Source organism: Mus musculus, chromosome 12, assembly GCF_000001635.26.
Source record: "Mus musculus strain C57BL/6J chromosome 12, GRCm38.p6 C57BL/6J".
In the NCBI taxonomy this organism is placed as follows: Eukaryota; Metazoa; Chordata; class Mammalia; order Rodentia; family Muridae; genus Mus; species Mus musculus.
The window spans coordinates 29920297-29940880 of NC_000078.6; the positions used below are offsets into that span (position 1 = coordinate 29920297).

At 47.1% G+C, this 20584-nt stretch overlaps 2 protein-coding genes and 1 long non-coding RNA gene across 58 annotated transcripts in view; 2 read left to right on the forward strand and 1 right to left on the reverse strand.

Annotated features, from left to right (window-relative positions):
• The window catches only part of Myt1l (myelin transcription factor 1-like), a 395627-nt gene extending 392707 nt beyond the window's left edge, over window positions 1–2920 (forward strand). For 37 of the 51 annotated variants that reach the window (XM_017314969.2, XM_011243819.3, XM_030246582.1 and 34 more), the window contains one exon: window positions 45–2920. In XM_017314969.2, the coding sequence (XP_017170458.1) occupies window positions 45–185 (141 nt within the window). In that variant the 3' untranslated portion in view covers window positions 186–2920. The remainder of the gene's footprint in view (window positions 1–44) is intronic. The other 14 variants (NM_001093775.1, NM_008666.3, NM_001361659.1 and 11 more) reach the window with 3 other exon arrangements.
• A 1788-nt stretch (window positions 2921–4708) lies between these two features.
• On the reverse strand, window positions 4709–17691 carry Gm31939. Of its 5 annotated transcripts, XR_003950177.1 has the most exons (5): window positions 16966–17009; window positions 16138–16271; window positions 14026–14129; window positions 7933–8052; window positions 4709–6008 (listed from the first exon to the last, which is right to left on the reverse strand). It is a non-coding gene; the product is annotated as a predicted gene, 31939 (long non-coding RNA). The 5 variants fall into 5 exon arrangements; XR_001780596.2 differs by having other exon boundaries at window positions 7933–8021; window positions 16138–17691; XR_381410.4 differs by lacking the exon at window positions 16966–17009 and having other exon boundaries at window positions 16138–16347.
• The window catches only part of Pxdn (peroxidasin), an 81017-nt gene continuing 76778 nt past the window's right edge, over window positions 16346–20584 (forward strand). The window contains exon 1 of one of the 2 annotated variants that reach the window (XM_006515205.4): window positions 16346–18028. In XM_006515205.4, coding sequence (XP_006515268.1) covers window positions 17682–18028 — 347 coding nt within the window. In that variant the 5' untranslated portion in view covers window positions 16346–17681. The remainder of the gene's footprint in view (window positions 18029–20584) is intronic. The other variant, NM_181395.2, reaches the window with a different exon arrangement.

Here is a 20584-nt window from a genome sequence, read left to right on the forward strand (position 1 = left end):
AGAAAATGAAAGTTGTATATGAACTACTATTTAATATCTCGTAGGATCCAATCAATGAACAAAATTTTGATGCTTACGTGACTACTTTGACGGAAATGTATACAAATCAAGATCGTTATCAGAGTCCAGAAAATAAAGCCCTACTGGAAAATATAAAGCAGGCTGTGAGAGGAATTCAGGTCTGAACAGCTGCTCTAGTGGTGACTCATGCTTAAAAAGGATGCCTCTTGTTTCTTGCTGCTGTAACTTACCAGAAAGTGTTATATATTTATTTCTGTCGGAACAGTGTTATGCTACAAGACTTCATAATGGTTTTGTGTGCTCTCGAGAGAGTACCTGCAGACTAGTTTTGGATACATTCACATTTTGTACGTTTTCATATAAGCTGACATAGTGTGATTTGCCATGTAATGTTTATAGCTGCTGCTGTCTGCACATTTGGGGGTCTCTATATTTCTGAAGAGGTAAGCTGATGAAAATAAATAGAGTGTAAATTCTTTTTAATGCTTTAGTGATTAAATGTTTTAGTATTTTGAACTGAAATGGACAAAAAAAGAAAAAGGAAAAAAAAAGCAGGTTTGAACGATCACTTTGTGGCCTCCTGGCCACTTTTAGACATTATCATTTTGCCTCAGGTTGGAGGACTTTGTGGAATTTAAGAAATACATTTTGTGTGCATATTGTTTCATAGCAAGAATTGGTTGCAAAAAAATGCTTTATTTTTGAACAATGCTTGGAAATATTATGTGACTTTTTTGTTTGTTTGTTTTAGGAGGATGGTGTATGGTGGGGGCAATAAATGAGGTTTTTTGCATTCCAAGGAAATGGCATATGGATTAACTATAAGAAATGAAATAAGTAATTTATTGTAAGACAACATCAAGCCATGGAAACTTGGCAGAAGATTCAAAGCAGCTTAAACAGCACTTTTAATTAACTCCTAAACATTACATGGTGGGACTGTGGAGACTCCGTTAAGACAGGAGCTTGTCAGAGGTGGACAACACGAAGATTTCCTTTGCATTTTCAGTAACCTTTGGAGCACACTTCTCTTATTTCTCCTAGAGCCCCGTGCCCCTCTGAAGTGTTACCACAATCTAGCTTACCTAGCAGCCGTTGATTGTTTTTTTTCCATCTGAGCAAACAGGTAATTTAAGCATTTATCTCCCCTTTCACTTTCAAAAAGAATCATCATTGATTATTCTTGTTTCACATCTGAGGATGAAGGCTAACGGCTGTGCTTGCCCTGGTTACTGGATGGGATTCTCTGCTGGGCGGGTGGGGAAGCAGCTCTACCCTTCCCTACCCCTCCCTGCCCCAACTCTGACTTCGAATAAGCCTTGGTCCTATCCAGAATACACTGGACACCAAGGCCAAGGACGTTCACGTTCTGCCCTCGCTGGGTCCAGCTGACTCTAGCGTCTGCACAGCCTTGTGTGACTCGTGGTGACCTAACCTGAGAAAGAGTGCAATCAGATGTTAAAGTAACTAAATAGACTGCGGCACTTTTTTGCTTTAAACTAGATCATCTTAGATTTGTCGATACCTTCGAAATTTGATGGTTTCATCCCAAATGACTGCACTATATGTATGCATACGGCCACTTTTGATTGCTGCGCCCCTTCTGAGTAGTCTTTGACAATGTGTTGTGTTCCCCGATGTCGACTTGATTTCCTTTTAGTAGCATCTCTCTCTTCCATGTCTTGATGTTATGCAGGAAGTACAAAAGTACTTTAAAATTTTGTTATGAAATAAAAAAAAAAAGGATGGGTTTTGTAAAAATAATAAAAAAAATATTTTTAGCAGAACAGGACTTACAGGGTCATTGTCCCCACAATGTGCCAGTCGGCTCTTTGCACTCGCCTTGTCCTATATATCCGTACGGAGGTGTGCAATCCTGTGTCAGTCGCCTTGTGACACTGAAGTGGATGAGTTATAGAGGAGGCCCTCGAGGCTGACCCAATACGGTTACTAAGGGAGACTACAGGGATCTCACGACAAACATTCTGATACAATACTCAACCTCGGTATATATATATATATATATATATATATACATATATATATATGTATAAATATAAGAATATCCCAGCGGCACTTTATACTGTTCACTGTACAAAAGCTTACAGTTTTCCACAAGGACTTTAATAACTAGCTGGGGAAAAGATTATGTAATTACTTGGGGCTCTGCAGGACCTTCTCTGTCCAGCGCCCCCTTTCTGTTGTGCGATTAGTTGTAGCTGCCATGCTCAGAATTGCCTTTTGAGAGCTGAAGCAAGGTGCTTACTGTCACCTGATGCCATACACATGGTCCCAGGCCCACACCCGGGGGGCCTCTGTTCATAGCGGCACATGCATTTCCCCACCGCGTCTTGTCTGCAGCTTCTTGGCCAATGTAGTAATGCTTTTAGTAGAGTAATAGGTAGTATCAGTTTGGATTCTTATTGTTATCACCTATGTACAATGGAGAGGGGTTCTAAGCACAAATCTGCTGCTCATGTAACGGTGGTACATAATATCAAATCAAAAGTTATCTGTGACTATATATAGGGATCACAAAGTGTCACATGTTAGAATGCTGACCTTCCACATGGGGTTATTGTGAGTCATCAGAGCATATTTATTATAACTTATTGTTCATATTCATTTCTAAGTTAATTTAAGTAATCATTTATTAAGACAGAATTTTGTATAAACTATTTATTGTGCTCTCTGTGGAACTGAAGTTTGATTTATTTTTGTACTACACGGCATGGGTTTGTTGACACTTTAATTTTGCTATAAATGTGTGGAATCACAAGTTGCTGTGATACTTCATTTTTAAATTGTGAACTTTGTACAAACTTTGTCATGCTGATGTGAACACATCTTACTCTGAATAAAAAGGTGTTGCCACGTTTGTAGCACGAAGGATCTCTAATGGGTCTGAGTCTTCACTGGAGCGTGCCATCTGGGCTCCTGGAGCCCTCCGCCTCCCTCTCCCACCCTGGGTCTCTTGCCTTTGGAGCAGCACTGTGGGATTAGGCTGGAACTTGGGGCACGTGTGGATACGCACCCCCGGGCATCATGCTTGCTGTGCTTCCCAGAGGACCGTTTATCTCATTTACTATCACCCCTGCCCCAGCTGAGATCCAGCCGAGGACCTGAGGTTGCTTAGGTGCAGATGTCTCCCAACAGCTTGGCATCCTTCTGCAACGCTCACGCTTCGAACAGCACTGCTGTTGGTGAGCGTAGGCCCATATCCTGAAGGGGCTCTCACAGGTTCTCCGTACCTGGAATGCAGTCTGGGATCACATAGTCGGTCAGGTACCTGCTCTGCCCATTGTGCTTCCCCATCACTACAGTTCCATGTGTCTGCCAGGACACAGAGGCTTCAAGGGGGCAGCACGGTCACTTCACAAAATGTCCCACGTTGGTTGTGTGATTGCAACCTTCTGGCTGATTCATTTCAAAGGACTGCTTTGTTCTTATACATAGTAGAGCACATGACATCACCTGGCTGTTACTGGTTATCAAACTCAGGAGCTCACAAAGGATGGAGTGCTACTTTCCAGGAGCACTATTAGCCAGGAGCTGAGCAAGAAGTCACCTATGAGATATAACTGGACCTTCACATGTAACACATGCACTATCCAATTCCATTAATAAAAGTTGCAGCTTAAAATTCCACAGTAGCCTCCTATAACATGCACAATACATAGAATATAAGAAAACAGCTCCTGTAATTTTGATTAAACTGGAAACTCGCTCCCAGCGGTGGCTTCTGCTGCTAAACACAAGTCAGGCGAGCTCCTCAGACCCCGTTCCAGCAGATTCCTTCTTGGACAGCTGGCAGCAGCAAGACAGTGCCTGGAGCTGCTGCTCAGATCTTCCAGGGCCAGCAGGTAAGCAGTGACCCTTTCCCTAGGGTCCTTCATGTCTGCCTCAGACCTGCCTGTAGAGTTCTAGTAACTGCTGTCTTTTGGAACAAATAAAGCTAATAGAAAGGCAGTTGTCAGTGTCTCAGGTCAGCCAACCTTGGAGCAACTCTAGAAGCAAGGTCATTATTTAAAACTATCCAAATAAAGTTCAGAATCTTAGAAAATAAAAATAAGATAAGCTCACTGGTCCCCGGTGTTTATTCTGAAAATATAAAGTGATTTTAAAGAATCCTAAAATCCTATGATGGAGAAATGAGTAGACAGATCTGAGAAATGCACTTTGCAGAGCATTGCAGAAGTGATGTAGCACTAACCAGGTGGAGTAAATCAAGTAAGTGGCCACAGCCCAGGGGGCAGCATCAGGGTGGGCTGAGTACACACAGGTAACCCAGAGGCAAAGCACGGCATTGCTGTGGGTCCAGAAAGAACAGAACAGGAAGATAAGGCAGGAAAATAGTCCAGGGCCACTGCCCTTAGAAAATCAGAAGAGGGGCCCTTGAAAGGCCATTGCTCCCAGCACAGCACCTCTGAGTAGGATAGCACATGCAGGACAAACAGCAAACAGTGGTTTCCCTTACTTGTGTCCCAGAGCCTTTTGTCTGAGATTACCCAATCTTCCTAGACTTTCCAGTCTCAAGTCTCAAGGAGAATGGTTTAAGCATGTATTGTGCATGCGAACACACATGCATGTGTGTGTGTGTGTCTTCATGTGAGAAATATTTATATATTGGGGGGATCTCTCTTTTCTTGTGTAGCCCTGGCTACCATAGAACTCATTCTGTAGGCCAGGCTAGCCTCAGACTCAGGGATCTGCCTGCCTTGGACTGGGATTAAAGGCATATGCACCATTGCCTAGCTTCAAGTTTTGGTTTTTATAACCACAATACCTAAGCACAAGAGCTGGGGATGATGAAGGGAAAAGCCATAGTCTGTGGCCACAGCAGATGTCCCTCCCTCCACAGGTGTTAAAACAGCTTTGCAAGCACAAAGGATGCAGGGCAGTGAGGAGATCAGTTGACAGTTGACAGCAGGTAATGGCAGTCACTCTTGGACCATGGTAATAGGCACTGATAACACAGGGTCCTGCTGAGTGCCCAGCCACACCTCCTTAGCTGGCCTCATCCCTGGGAGGGGCAGCAGCCTTTCCCAGCCCCTCCTCAGCACAGCCAGGACCGGGCTTCTCTTCCAGTCACAATGACTGACCTGATATTCTGGCAGCAGGACACATCTGCCTCTTCCCAGTTAGACAGACAGACAGACAGACAGACCCTGTAGTGCTTGAACTAAGTAAGATTACACAGAGGAACCAGGGTCTTAACCAACATGCAATTTAACTATGTGCCAAGAAAAGGTTCAAGCATTGCATTTTGTCTTTCTATTTTAATTGTGAGTGCACGAGAACACACACACACACACACACACACACACACACACACACACACACACACACACAGACACACGGCCATCCTTGCTCCAGAGCTCCAAAGGTCCTCTTCCTTCTCTTCTCCAAACTGCATGGGATCCGTTTCCCACTCTACTCTGTAATATTACTTATAGCATTTATGCTGCCTCAAGTTATTTTTCTTCATCAAGGCAAGATATGGAAACAAAGGATACATGAGTCTCAGCAAAACCCGTGGGTTACATGGGGGAGGCCTAGTGGTGGATATCTAGTAATTGAAGGAAAACAGGAGGGAGGAAATGGAACATGGAATTACCAGTCACCTCTCTGGACGTAAGAGGCGACATGGGCTCAGGTAAGTCACAGCTGTCTTCTCTTTGTCCTGCTATGTGGTCTGTGTTGGTTGAAAGGAGGGATGTGCCCCCTAGGCTCCTATATTTGGACACATGTCCCAGGTAGTGGAGCTGTAAAACCTTTGACAGGTGTATCCTTGCCAGAGGAAGTGTGTCACTGGGGACGGGCGTTGGGAGTTCAGAGCCTCACTCCATTTCCAGATTGTTCTCTCTGCTTCAGATTTTCAGTTACGAATGTGACCTTCCAGCTTCTTGCTTTTGCTGCCTGCTGCTGTGCTTCTCGGGCCCTGGTGGACTCTGCCTCTGGAACCCGTAAGTCCAATGAAGTTCTTTCTTTAATAAAATGCAAACAAAGATGTGTGTTTAGGAGCACTGGACCCCGCGTCTGGTCACCATCACTGCTTCTGTCAGAAGGACTCGAACAGGTGAACAGCAGAGGTGTCTTCAGTAAGGGAAGGTTCCAGAGGAGCTGCATGGCAGCTGCTAGCCTTAGGAAGCTAGGAATGGCCCTGGGTTTCATCCCCAACACCGTGTAAACTGTATACAGTGGTGCATGCCTGTAATCCCAAGACTTGGGACGTAGAGGTAGGAAGACAATATGCTAAAGGTCATGTGTAGGCATAGTGTGTGCAAGGTCAGCTTAAACTACAGATGGGGTGCAAGGGAGGGAAATGGAAAGAGAAAAAAGGAAAAGGTGAAATGAAAGAGAAGGGAAAAAGAAGAGAAGGGGAGGGCAGGTTAGTTGGGACCTTAAAGCCTAGCGAGTAACTTCAGAACACACTGAAAGCATACATCCAGCTACTGCTAAGACTCCGGAGAAGCTCACAGTAAGTTTACTCTCTTCAGAAGCCTTCAACCATACTTGGGTATGTCCCATCTTCTCCCTAAGCACCACTCCTTTTGTTAATGCTTGTGCCTAAATATTGGTTAAAAATCTCTTCCTAATAATAAATTCCAACTCTACATCTACTCTTAAAAAAAAAAAAACAGAAGCAAGCAAACAAAACCACATAAAAATGAAAAGGAAAGAAAATTCTGGCTTTCCTTGAGTGGAAAGAAGTTCCTGGACTCCATGCTCCAGGGGGCAGTGTGGAGCTGTCTCTAGCTCCTGTGTTCACTGCCTCTGCTACTGAGGCATAGTAGCTTATAACTGACAGCTGTCTGCCTGCGTATGGTGCTGGAGGGAACAGGTCAGGGACAAAGCAGGAAGGCAGACAGTGATGGCAGAGGAGTGGTGGCACAGTGGGTCGGTTCTGGCTTTGGAAAGGGAAAGACATCAAGTGTCCTTTCTCATCTACCCCAAGCCCACTGACGTTCATTCTCCAGAGAGGAAGGTCCTTTTACCAATGTGTGTATTTGAGAAATATTCTTCAGATGTTTCAGAGGATGCAGGGGTGGGAGCCTTGAGCCAGAGATCATGGGCAGCTAGTGAGAGCGGAGCCTGGGCTCAGGAAATGGTGGTGGTTCTAGACAAAGGGGTAGACACATTGCTTGGCTTGTGGGGAGCAAACAGAGACCTGGAGTTAGTAGAAAGGGGTACAGAGATCTGCTCTCGGGGCACACAACCAAGCCAGCTCACTGCAGTCCAAGAAGACAGATGCAGGGAAACAGCTCAGTTCTGGCAGAAGCTTGTGTGGCTGCAGCCCAGGAGCAGGTGCCATCAAGTCCTATGAAGGCAGTTGCAGGTAGAAGTTAGAAGTGGCTTAAGGCTGGCTGATGCTGAAGAGAGAGCAAGAAGCTTGGTGTGTATATGTGAATGTATGTGTGTGTGTGTGTGTGTGTGTGTGTGTGTGTGTGTGTGTGTGAATGTATGTGTATGTGTGTGTGTATGTGTGTGTGTGAATGTATGTGTGTGTATGTGAATGTATGTGTGTGTATGTGAATGTATGTGTGTGTATGAATGTGTGTGTGTTTGTGTGTGTGTATGTGAATGTATGTGTGTGTATGTGAATGTATGTGTGTGTATGAATGTGTGTGTGTGTTTGTGTGTGTGTATGTGAATGTATGTGTGTATATGAATGTGTGTGTGTGTGTTTGTGTGTGTGTGTATGTGAATGTATGTGTGTGTATGAATGTGTGTGTGTGTTTGTGTGTGTGTTTGTGTGTGTGTATGTGAATGTATGTGTGTGTGTATGTGAATGGATGTGTGTGTGTGTGTATGTGTATGTGTGTGTATCTGGACACTGCCCAACTCCATTATGCTAAGAAACCAGTGTCCCTGGAAGCCTGAAGGCAAACACTGAGCTTCTCGCCTTACCATCCTGTGTCCGGGGTGGGGAAGGATGTCTCTGATCTTCAGTCTGTGTGAGAAGGAGCTTTGCAGTTCCTACCCATGGTGTGACAGCTCTGAAAGGGACAAGCAAGCTGCATCAGGACCCTGAGAAAAGCAAGCACAGTCAGTTGACTATAAAGCTCCTCCTCTGTTTGGTAACCAGCAGCTTGGCCCAGCTGGCCCCAGCCTCCCTCCATCACTGGCTGACACTAAGGGAAGGTAGGGTCATGAGCCCGTTGTATCAAAAGCTAGATACTCAAGAAATAAAACTAGAGCATAGGAAAGCCCTCTACTAACCGAAATATATGCCCAGCCCAGGTCCGATGTTTTGTTTGTTTGTTTTGTAATAAACAGTCCAGATTTGGCTCTGTTTGGCTAAGAGAAATTTTTGGATTTTTTTTTCTGTTGCTTGTGTGTTTGCTTGTTTGTGACAGGGTTTCTGATATGTAGTCCTGACTGTCCTGGAGCTCACTATGTAGACCAGACTGGCCTTGAACTCACAGAGATCCACCTTTTACCTCCCCATTATTCAGATTAAAGGTGTGGGCCAATGCAACTGGCTTAAATATCCTGTTTAAAGAGTTTGATTCAGACAGGACTAGAAGCTAGAATGCCTGACATTCATTGTGAATGCCTGAAGAGCCAAAATGGGTGCAGAAGAATCCAGGGAGACCCTGTTGTCTCTATGAACACTGTCTGAATTTTCTATAATAAAATGAATTATTCCTATAATGTAAAATCTCTACATGGGACTCATGGGACTCTCCGAGGTACTCTGTTCTTGGGTTGCACCTCACAGAACAAAAGTTCACATCAAGAAGATCTGAAGGGAATGGCATAAGTTTCTCACCTCCTTTATGGATCAAGGGCATCTGTTCCATGGCAGGGCATACATGGCCTCTGGCATGATCTCTGGGAAACACTGGCACCTAGGCATCCCCCTGCCTCTAACACTGACCATCCATGGGCAATGTGATGTCAGAAACCTGTATCTTAAAAGAAGCAGGCCATGTCAGCCTGATGTCAGCAACATGACTGACCCATAAGCCAGGAGTTCAGAAATGCCAACTCATCGTTGTTTTGTACACATGAGTGATACAGAAGAGCGAGGCAGGTAACTCAGTTGGTGGAGCTCTTTTGTGGCATGTGTGAAGCCTGGGATTCGATTCCCAGCACTAGACGAATGAGCATGGGAATGCAGAACTGTAATTCTAAGCACCAAGGAAGTGGAGGCAGGAGGATGAGAAGTCAAGACCATCCTTAGCTACAATGTGAGTTTGATGTTAGAGACCTGTTGAGGAATACAAAAAGGAAAGGGGAAAGGAGAAACACAGAAAGGAAGGAGGGAGGGAGAGAGGGATAAAGAGATGGAAGGGAAATAATAATTTGCCCAAAGGGAGTATATCCCTTACAGTTATTATTGGTGCAGAGGGTTGGCTATCTTAAAGCGTACAGTCTGGTCTGGGAGCTCACTCTCATTGCTCCTCACTCTTTTCCAAACAGGGATGCCTTCCAGGTGCTTTTCAATTTCCTATCAATCTCAAGGCACACTCTTAGCGTTTCATAAATAAAACGATTCTTATGTTCTGAGTGGCCATTTTGTCCAGGGCTAGGAAGCTGGCCTCATCAGAGCAGGCGTTGGCTGCAGCTTGTTTTGGTTCTGAACTCAGAGAGAAAAGGGACATCGTTGTTGACCCCTCACTGCAAGATGATAACTGTTGGCAGTCACAGGGCAGGAAGCTTGGGTTCTACTCCTGGCTGAGCAGAGCTTTGGAGTCCAGTACTCAAAGCTCCTAAGTTACTGCGTGCTGTGGGACCATCAAGAGCATTCTCTGAACTTGTGTTGATTTACAAAGAAGGGTTCTAAAATTTTCTTGTACAATAATCTCATTAGTTTTTTAGCTGGGAGACATGCCGCTAGCTAAGTCCCATTTCTTAGGTTGTGTGCTTGGCATCCTTTGGTAAAACTGTCAGATATCTCGAGATGTTGACAAAAGCCCCTGACATGTTAGAAAGCCTGCCTCCAGGAGCCACCTTGGCACTTCCAAGTCAACAAGGGCTTTGCTACAGCTGGGAGTGGTAGTTGCCCACTCTCTTCTTAGAGTATCTACCCAGTCAGCTGATCACAGGCTCACTCTAGGCAGGACCTAATTAAGATTGTCACTCAGTGACAACCTGAGTGATAATCTGGAGAGTCAGCCTGCCTGGGAGTGGGTCTTTGGGCACTCTGCCGTGTATCCTCATTGGAGAGTTACAACAATACTCCTTACTAGCTCAGCAATCTGCTCAAAGCTCCTTTTCATTTTGTGAAAAATCATTAATCTAGAGAGATGTGGGCTTTTCTGTGTTTCTCAGAGCCTGAGTTTACCTTGTGGATTTGTCTGTGGTTGTGTATCAGGAGACAGCCTCCCCCCCCACCCAAAAATGTTAGTGGCCTGAGGAGTTTTCTTTTAAAGACCTCTCTACTCAGGTACAAAGTGGCATCCATGTTAAATGTTCTACAAGGCCAGATGGCTGGACTTCATCATTGTGGGTTTAAGTGTTGTAGAGAGATAGATTATTTTTAGTCCCTGGAAGCCATTTTCACCCACCCCTGTATCTGACCTGACATCCTCGTGACTTCCAAGAACTGTAAAGTGTATTTCTAGCAAGCTGCTAGTTTACACCAATCCAAAAGCTAAGAATGCCATCAAAGAACACCTAAAATCTGCAGCAGGGTTTCCCCTGCTTGGCTGTAACCCTCCTCCTCGTTGTCCCCACTAATGGATTTGGTAAATGTCCTTGATTGATAAAGTTGTTTGTTCTGTAATGGGTACTATCTTCTGTAGGATCTGGGATGAGCTAGGTCTGCAGAGCATTCACTTAGCATCGAAATGACCCACAGAAGATCTCAGGGCCCCAGCTCGGCCTCTTTGGAACCTGCATATAGCTCTAGTTCTGGCCCATTTTCAGGCTTGGAAATGTTTCTCTCTCTTAATAAACTATTTCCTTTCCTGTTAGTATACATGTGTCTCTATCTAAATCATTATTAGGAGACGTAAAACCTGGAAATAGCAGTCAACTCTCTCCAAACTCAGATCTGACCTTTAACACCATTTTGGGGCTCCCAAGTTACATCTTAACAGGTTGCTGAGAGCTTGTTGTTGCTGTTGTTCTTTTTTGATAAAGTGAGATTATCTTGTGGCTCTGGAAGTCTCTTAGATATAATTACAATCTGATTATCAGCCTTAGGCTGCCCAATGGGATTAAAGGCATATCTTTTTACAATAAATGTAATTTCTGGTGAGACTTCTAGAAAATTGCAGGTTTATAGCTACAAAAGGGAGTGTGCCTTATATGCTTAACCCTTAAGCATTGTCTACAGCTGTTTTAACATTACTGTTTTAAATAGCTCTGTAGGAAGCAAGTATTGTCCCTATGTAGACAACCTTCACAGCAAATGTTACCAATTGTGTTGGAATTGTAGAGTTTCAACTAGACTTCCAGATGTAAGCCCCCCCCCATAAGCTAGACTCCAGGATGCAAGTCCCCTCTCTCTCTCTACATCCCCATACTTTCCCCCTTTCTATCCTTCTCCAGTTCCATTGTATTCCATTTTTATTGTCAAAATAACCATCTTGCCTATATTACATGGTGCTTATCTAAAAAAGCATTTCTTTTTTACAACATAAAGATTGAAAGAATTCTTCTTGCTAATTTACTTTAGATTTCTAAGGCCCTAATAAGCATCGTTTCGAAATGATGATAAATTCACAGAAGGTTGCAAACTCAGTGCTGAGGCCCCTGGCTTTTCCCCAATGCTTGTGCATGCATGCATGATGCTTTTCAAAGCCACAGCCTCCAGTGAGGCATGTGTTGACCCTAACACTGGTGGCCATTCACATTCTTCTTATTGTGACTGCAAAAGGGCCTAAGCCAGCCCATGGGCTGGGTCCACCCACTTGCAGGTCACCTTGCACTCAAGTGGTGTTTTGTTTCTTTGGCAAGCAGACCCCGCTGTTCTGTCTAGGCTGGCCTTGAACTCCTAGTCTCAAGCAATCTTTCTGCTTTAGACTCCTATGTATCCAGAAAGATAGACATGCACTAAGACTAGCAGACAGCTATGGCTGCTTATCTTTTAAGCTGTGTTGTTTCTCAGGTGCTGAGAGCTAGCCAATAGCTTACTTCCCAGGGAGATAAAAGGACTTTAGGAACCTGAAATCTCTTCCCTTCTGGTTCCAATTTCTGCCCTGCCTTGCCCATCCTATATTTGGGACTGATCTGACATGGTGAATTGCCAAAGCTCACAATCAACTGTCTACTGTCTGCTGTCCAATGCCATCCAGCACCCCCCACAACCCCTCATTTCTTGGAGCCAGGAGTGGGCAGTAGCAGAACGTCCATTTGATGGGTATGGTCCTCTTGGACCCCTTCATAGGTAAGTTAGGCCAAGATGAGTCCTGGAATAGGGTTATGGAATGGAGAAGTTGAATACTTCCTGCCTCTGCTGACAATGGGAACCCTGTGGAGTTTTCCTTAGCTAGATTCCCAGCTGCACCTCACTTCCTGTTGGGCCTGGAGTGCAGCATGAATCCCTCACTGTCCTTACCAAGCAGAAAGTGTGTCCATTCTGACACAGGATTCTAAGAATGGGGTAGAGAATCTACCCTGGGGGAGTCACCAGAGAGAACCAGTCTTCCTCCTGGCTCAGGATTATGGGAATGAACATTTCTGATGTTTTAATTACTTTGTCTATGGTTCCCTGGAGGCTGAGAGCTAAGCTTCCACCTTCTCTGCCTTGGGCACCTAAGGTGAGCCCTGTTCTCCTGGTAAGCTGTATAGTTTGTATAGTGGCTAACTGTGCCTGGGAGTCAGGGCAGCAGGTGGGGCTGACTCACTAAGGATTCTCAGGCATTCCCACACCAAGATCCAGCCTACACCAGAAGGCTCTCAGGGAGAATGTGTTCAGAGCTCACTGCCTTACTCAACACAGCCCACAGGATCAACTAGATTCCTCATATCTGGCCACCTAATGCTCACTGACTGTGGGTAGCAGCCATCTTTGCTTTACAGATTGAGAAACTGAAGTCCAGAGAAAGGGAGAAGGTTGACGGGGTCACAGCATTGGAAGCTGTGGCAATGAAGCTGCCTGTCTGTGAGCCCAAGTTCAGTTTGGTGGAGCAAGAGAAAGGATCACGACACCATATTGAGCCTGGAAACTAAGATGTGTTCTGAATCTTGGGGGTGGGGGGTGGGGGGTGGGAGGTTAAGGTGCAAGACTAGAGCAGCTCAGTAGGCAGTAGGTACCAGTGGTGGAGCCCTGTGCTCTAAGCATTGGACTCCTCCTGCATAGAGGGTAGGTACCAAAGTGGAGGGTGAGAATCCAAAGAGGGATGCATGCCCCTCCCTTTGGCTGTGAGACAATTCAAACAGTGATCCCCAGGAGCTGGAATTTCCCCCCAGGAATCTCATGCTGGTAAGAGAAAGGCTGAGGCCCTGTTGCCTGGCAGCAGGGGAGGGGCAGGGGGCTTGTCTACAGGTAAGAGCTCTTACACAGTTCTGACAACTTGTCAGCCTACCTTGCAAAAAACACAAAACAGAGCTAAGACAGCGTTGGATCACTGAGGGGTGGGACCACACCTTGGCTAGGACCCCTTAGTTATACATTGTTTCCGGTCCTGTATTTAAGCCTAAACCTCCCACCAGGATCCTGAAGGTGAGCTCATGGAAGGGAGGGGGTTGCTTGGGCCCAGGCTTTGACTCAAGCTCTCTGATGACATTTGACTCAGAGGTTGTCATGAGGCTCTATATTGAAAACACCTGCATGGTTGAAAGACCACACGATAAATGGATGTCATGAACCAGGAATAGTGGGAGGGGAGCGGGCAGTGGGACAGCCGCTGTTCACGGTGTCTCAGCACCCTCACTGGGTGGAGGTGTTAGAACACGCCTTCACTGAGTATTTCTGTCTCTTTGCCTGAGTATCAGCACCAGAAAGAAATGTTTTCTGTGGAATAAGAAACAGGTTGCAGGCCAGATGGAAGGACTTGGAATGTGCTTATAAGAGGGAAATGGGAATTCGCCCATCAGAAAACTCACCCGAAGGCCAGTCTGGAGATGTTAGACTCCCACGAGCCTCCAGTGTTCACACGAAGGAGATGATGATCAAAAAGTGTGTGAAGGGATCCAGTGTAAGAACTTTGCTGGGAAAACACAACCCTTCGTTCCTTAGTCATGGCCCTGGCTCTGAGTCCCCACCATGCTTCATTGTGCAGAGCTGAAAAGCTGGCCACTATTTCCTCTGAGTCATCCTCTGAGACACAGACACAATGGGGGAAGGGAGGGGAAGTAGATGGATGGCTAAGTGGCTGGATAAGTGGGCAGGAGGGTGAGTGCGGGAGATGGGTCAGTGAGGAAGGGAAGGAAAAAATGAGGGGGTGATTTGACAGAGACACAAAAAAATATAAAAAAGAAAATCTGCTGAACAATCCCTCCTGCCTCAGGTTCCAGCTTCTCACTTTTCCCTAGAGGCCACCCTAACCATTTTCTTAAAACAGTTATACCCATCCATCTACCTGTCTAGGGTGGGTGGGTAGATAAGTAGGTGGATGAATGAATTGAGTGGTGAGTGGGTAATTGCTGAAAGAGCAGAAAGAAGGATAGATAGCACTATATAGGTAGGTGGATGATAGACAGATAGATAGGTGATAGATAGATGGATGATAGACAGGTAGATGGGTGATAGACAGGTAGATGGATGATAGACAGGTAGAAGGATGATAGACAGGTAGATGGATGATAGACAGGTAGATGGATGATAGACAGGTAGATGGATGATAGACAGGTAGATGGATGATAGGTAAATTAATGGTAGACAGGTAGATAGGTGATAGGTAGATAGACAGGTAGATGGATGATAGACAGGTAGATGGGTGATAGGTAGATGGGTGATAGACAGGTAGATGGATGATAGGTAGATGGATGATAGACAGGTAAATTAATGGTAGACAGGTAGATAGGTGATAGGTAGATAGACAGGTAGATGGATGATAGACAGGTAGATGGGTGATAGGTAGATGGGTGATAGACAGGTAGATGGATGGGTGTAACTGTTTTAAGAAAATGCTTAGTGTGACCTTTAAGGAAAAGTGAGAAGCTGGAAACTGAGGCAGGAGAGATTGTTCAGCAGAATCTTTTTTATATTTTTTTGTGTCTCTGTGTATAATGCATGTTTGTGGGTTTTGTACCCATGTATGCATGTACAGGCTAAAGGTTGACTGGTTAGACTAGGTGGACAGCAAATTGCATGGAGCCACCTGTCTCCCTCCACTCCACCAAAGCCCACAGGCTGGGGTTACAGACCTCTCCCACTACACCAGGCTAAACACGGACATTTGAGGGCCAAACTCAGGTCCTTCTGCTTGTACAAGAGAGGTGCTTTCCTGACCAAGCCACCTCCTCAGGCTTTTGTAGCAGAATTTCTTCTCTGGGAAAATCCAGGTTTTCCTCTCAAGACTGAGGAGATTTACTAACATCAAACACATTTGTGAGATTCCTCTCTCTAATCGAAGCCCACTGGTCAGCGTTAACCACGTCAACAAAGTACCCGCAGGGGAGCATCTATTCTTAAAAAGTCACAGGAGGCTTTTTTCCAGCCAAATGAACACAGAAGACCAAACGTCACAGATGGCTTAAGAAAAAGCGGCTGCACTGAACGGCAAAGCTTTACTTTGTGACACCTGGAAATGGAGCTCTTGCTGTGGGTGCTAGAGATTGGGAGTGTTTCAGATGTCTGGAGTGGGACTATTGTACCAGCGTGATGCTGGAAACATGGACTGATACGCCTGGTAAGAACTTAACACAGGAGATGAGCTCTGCCTGCAGGGATGATAATCTCCAGGCTATGGAAAATCACAGTGTGGGGACTACCCAAGGGTTAAGGGGGGAAGTGCAGAGTTTAAGGAAAAAAGATTTATTTTGGTTTCTGGTATCACACACTTGACTAAGATTTTCTAACAAGTCGGTGAGGCATGTGGCCTAGGGACCCTGGATTTGTAGCTGCCGTTGAAGGCAACGCTGTCTTGTACTGGACAGGGTCCATCGGGCTCCTGACTTGTACTAACTGCAGCAGATAGGAGTCTGGTTTCTATCACAGTACACGGGCTTGACTGTTCCATCTTGCCCTGTGCTCATCTCGGCTGCAATACATACCTGGGAATTCTGCCCTCATGGAAACTTAGATCTGCTTCTGCAGGAGCTCCAGGCAGTGAAGGTCTGTTCTGCTGGGGTGGGCAGCCTCTCAGGAGGCTTTGGGGTTGAACGATTCTTACTCTCAGGAGTGTGGCCTGGAAAGTGATAGCATGCTGGCAGTTTAGCAGGAAGGCCTGAATCCCGATCTCTCTCTGGAATACATGCTGCAGGTGGTCGGAGGTATTCCAGTCATGGAGAGATCCCAGTGACTAGGAACTGGAGCCTCCTCCAACAGCCTCCAGTTCCCCCACCGTACAGCCTGGCACAGTGCATCGGAAGTCTCCTGACAGTGCCTGAGTGTGACCCCATCCCTGGGCAGTACCCTGATGCCCAAGTCAGAGTGGAAACACAGTAGTTTGCAGGTCAAGATACATCTGGTGTCTTGTTTTTTTTTTTTTTCAATAAAGTAACAAAACACGGAGGGAAAACTTAAGAGAGAAAGATCTGTGTTGGCTCAGAGTTTCAGAGATTTCAGTCTGCCTGTCCAGAAAGGCCTGGCAGAACTGGGTAACTCCCTTTACATAGCCAGAAATCACAGAAGGAACACCTGGGCTGTTGGACTTTCCTCTCCATCTATCCTATTACACTGCCAACCTATGGGTGTCATTCTGGTTCTTAGTAGGTCTTCTCCTTTTAGGTAACTTTCTATAAATTCCCCCAGAGTTGAGTTTTATACTCTCCTAGGTGCTCAGTCCAATCAAGTTGAGAATCAGGATCAACTGTCACACCTGGGCTCCAGTTCCAAACCTCACATTTAAGACCTCTGCTCCCTTGGTTGTATTGCCTAACCTGGCCTTCCTGGCTGAAGAATGGAGAGACTGGAACCCCAGGGAGAATCAGAGAACTGTATAAAGTGTCAGCATTCAATCTTGCAGAGTACACTCTGATGTTAACCTCAGGGCTTCCCTTGTCTTAACGCTGTCCACGCAAAAGCCATCCCATCTTCCCCACAAGGGTTCCTCATTGGCGGTGAATGTTGGAGACCTCAGGAATCTCTCGCTAGGGAGCTTCTATTTCTGCAGCACAGCCTTCCCACAAGCTGTGCACTGGGGGGTGGGGAGGTTGCTGTGCCTCAGTTTCTCAAGTAGGAACGAGGAAAACTAGAGATAGATGTTTTGTGTGGGAACAGTGGTGGGCACGGAGGCAAAAGAGGCAGTGCCGCGAAAGCTCACTTCCTAGAACACAACAAAATTTGTAAGTATTCAAAAAAGGTATTACTAGCAACAAAACCCTTGGATACAGGGAGAAAGGATGATAAAGGGATGTGGGGTAACTTTGTTGTGGTACTGCAGTTTTAAAAGCAGAATCAGGGATCCAATCTCTGTCCCAAGCGACACCTCTGCACCTCTAGGAGCCCCCCACAGTGGAGTCTGTGTGCACTGGTCCTGCAGTCCAAGGAGGCCCTGCTGCACCTCCGAGAAGGGTCGCTAGGTTCAGACACCAAGGCCCTGGTGATTGCCCAGCCCCCGCCCTCTGCGAAGCTAAGAGGGGGCGGAGCCACGCGCATGTGCACAGCTGGCGCCCCCCTCCCCGCCCCCCGCGCACAGCTGGGACGTGGGCCGGGGACCGGAGGGCTCAGTTGGGAGCCGGCGGTGGACGCGCCCGCCGAGGCCTCCTCCGCTGCTGTTCACGCGTGCCAGCTCCTGTCCGCGCCATCTGCCATGGCCGTGCGCCCCACGCGCCGCTGCCTGCTGGCGCTCCTGCTGTGCTTTGCCTGGTGGGCCATGGCGGTGGTCGCCTCGAAGCAAGGGGCAGGCTGTCCAAGCCGCTGCCTGTGTTTCCGTACCACCGTGCGCTGCATGCATCTGTTGCTGGAGGCCGTGCCCGCCGTGGCGCCGCAGACCTCCATCCTGTGAGTGCGGCCCGGAGGGCGCTGGGGTCTGCGGGACGTGCGATTCAGGGGGATCGAGGGGCGTGGGTATCTTGGGGGGCAGGGGTACTGGTTTGGAGAGGTGGGCTACCCCGGCGTCCGGCGCAGGGTGTGCTGGGCCTTTTGTCCGTCCTGGCTAGGACGCCAGGGGCGGACCTGAGCGCTTAGCGCGCGGCCTGGGGAGCCGCCTTTGTTCAAACTCGGAATCTCCCGCTGGACCGGGAAGTAGTAGGGAGTCGCCAGGGAAAGCCCCGCGCGTCTCTCGAGCCCTCCCCGCCTGGCCTTCCCTCCGGTGTCTTCTCAACTTTCTCTCCACTCGGGGTTCCTCTCCCTCTCTCTTCTCTAAAGCGCAGGCCTGGGGTTGGGTCGTCCCTCCTCCGACCCCTTCTTTCTCCATCAGTGTACCTGCCCCCCTTTCTCCTCCTTCTGGAAGGATGCCCACCCCACATCACCCTGCGCCAAGGAAACCTCTTGCAGATTCTGGGTCCCGCGGCGCCACAGCGCCAAGTGTACTCCCATCGGCTTCTGCGCTGGAGCCTTCAAGTTCGCTGGGTGTCCTGAGGACTCTGTTGGGCGCAGCCCTTGTAAGGAGCTTTTTCTTTGCTTGGAAGAAGCTTGGCGTTCCAGGTGCCATGGAGGGCCCACCATCGTGCGGGTGGCCAAGTTCTGAGCAGCTCTGGGACTCTCCTCTTGCTGTTTCTACTCAGTTGGTCAGTTTCGCAGACGTCCTCCACTTCCTGGCTTTTTCACCTGGAGTTGTGCTTTGCGCCTTCACCGAAAGCCCCCAGATCTGAAGGAATCCCAGTGCTGCAGAGTTGGCTGCAGGCCTCTGTGTGTTCTGAGATTTGGTTCTGTGAAGGAAGGCATGCGTTTAGGGGCCAACTGTAATTCAGGGTCCTGCAGCTGCACTTCTGCATTCCAAAAAGAGTTTTCACTTTTTTGTGGCTGGGCTGGAGGACTTTGGCATCTCTGAGGATGCCTGCGAAAGTTATAAAAATCTGAGGGAACTATTCAAGGAGTGGGCGGTCGGTCAGGGCTCTCACTTCTAAAAGTGCATGGGTGTCCTACTTCCTCTGGGGGAGATTGTGCGGGCCGCACGCGGCCAGTCTGGGGTGGGAATGCCTAGCCTAGTCCTCTAGAGAGCTAAATAAGGCTTCCATTCCAGAGGGTGTGGATGGTCAGCCAAGGCTGCATCTGAGAGGACAGACAGTGTGCTTTAAACCAATAAACTTTTTAAACTGGGCCAGAGTGGAACGTCTCCAAATACAGAGAATTTCTGTAGTGACTCAATGGCCAAAACTTGGACCCTAGAGTCATTTCTCACATCTGGGCAAAGTCAGATTCTCAGACTGTTCCCAATTCTTAGTTGCTTTCTGCAGCAGTGTTTTTACATGAGTGCTGTAGAACCCAGCAGGAGTCCCCCCACTCTGCCTTGTATGCTACCATGCCACATAAAAATTTAGTGTGTGTGTGGAGGGGTGGGGGGGCGGGGGCAAGCTTAGTGGTTAAAGAGGTCTGCAGCAAAGCTTGACAACCTGAGTCTTAAGGCCCACATGGTGGAAAGAGAGACCTGACTCCTGCCTGCAAATTGCCCTCTGACTTCCAGATGCATGCCACATGCCCCTCCCTCCCTCCTTCCTCCCCTCCCTCATATACAGGAATAAACTTTTTAAAAAGTAATTTAAAAAATTAAATGCAGCAAGGGGTGTATAAGGTTTCCAGAAAAACACCAGAGATGCTGTTTGAAAGATTTCCCCAGAAGGTATGTGTGCCGAAATTCAAACTTTGTACTTTTATGGATGTCTGAAAGTTTCCTGAAAGGTTTTTGTAACAATAACACTTGGTATCACTGACTCCAGTGTACCAGGTAAGCACTTGACAGAACTCATGCAAAGTTAGCTTCATTCTGTGTCTGGGTGCAGGCTGGTATGCGTCAGGTGGCGCTTTGGGGCAGTCACACATAAAACACTGCTTTCTTTCAGCTTCTCGGCCCACTTCCTGCTCTCATGTACATGTTGATATTTTATATTTTTCTACATAGGAGACAAAGGTATCGCTCAGTGGTAGAGAGCTTGCCTTAGCATGGAGGCCCAGAGTTAGAGCCCTCTTTTAAGTACAGCTGAGAAAGGAAACAAAGGAACAATGGTTAAGTAGAAATTGGACATAAAAGATGTTAATTTGCAAGCCCCCATCCCCCAAGGCAGTGGAATCACTGCCTAAGAGCCCCACCCCCACTCAACCTCTCCGAAGACCAAATCCAGTCCTTCCCTTCCCCAGTGTTTCATACTTATGTTTTGACCTGAGAGAATGCCAGATTGTTTGGGGCTTCACAGTGGTCTTAGGTTAGAACTGGCTTTGCTCTCTAGCATCTGGAATTTCAAGGTGGTACCCTGCTTCTCTCTGTAGCTTGGAAGGCTGGTAGAAACAGCTGCCTGGTACCCTGGCCTTCTTGGGGAAATAGCCTTTAAAAGGCAGCACTGGGTTCTTCTGTAGGCACTGGGTGTCTCACCTGACAGCCTGTCTGCTCCTTTCACATCC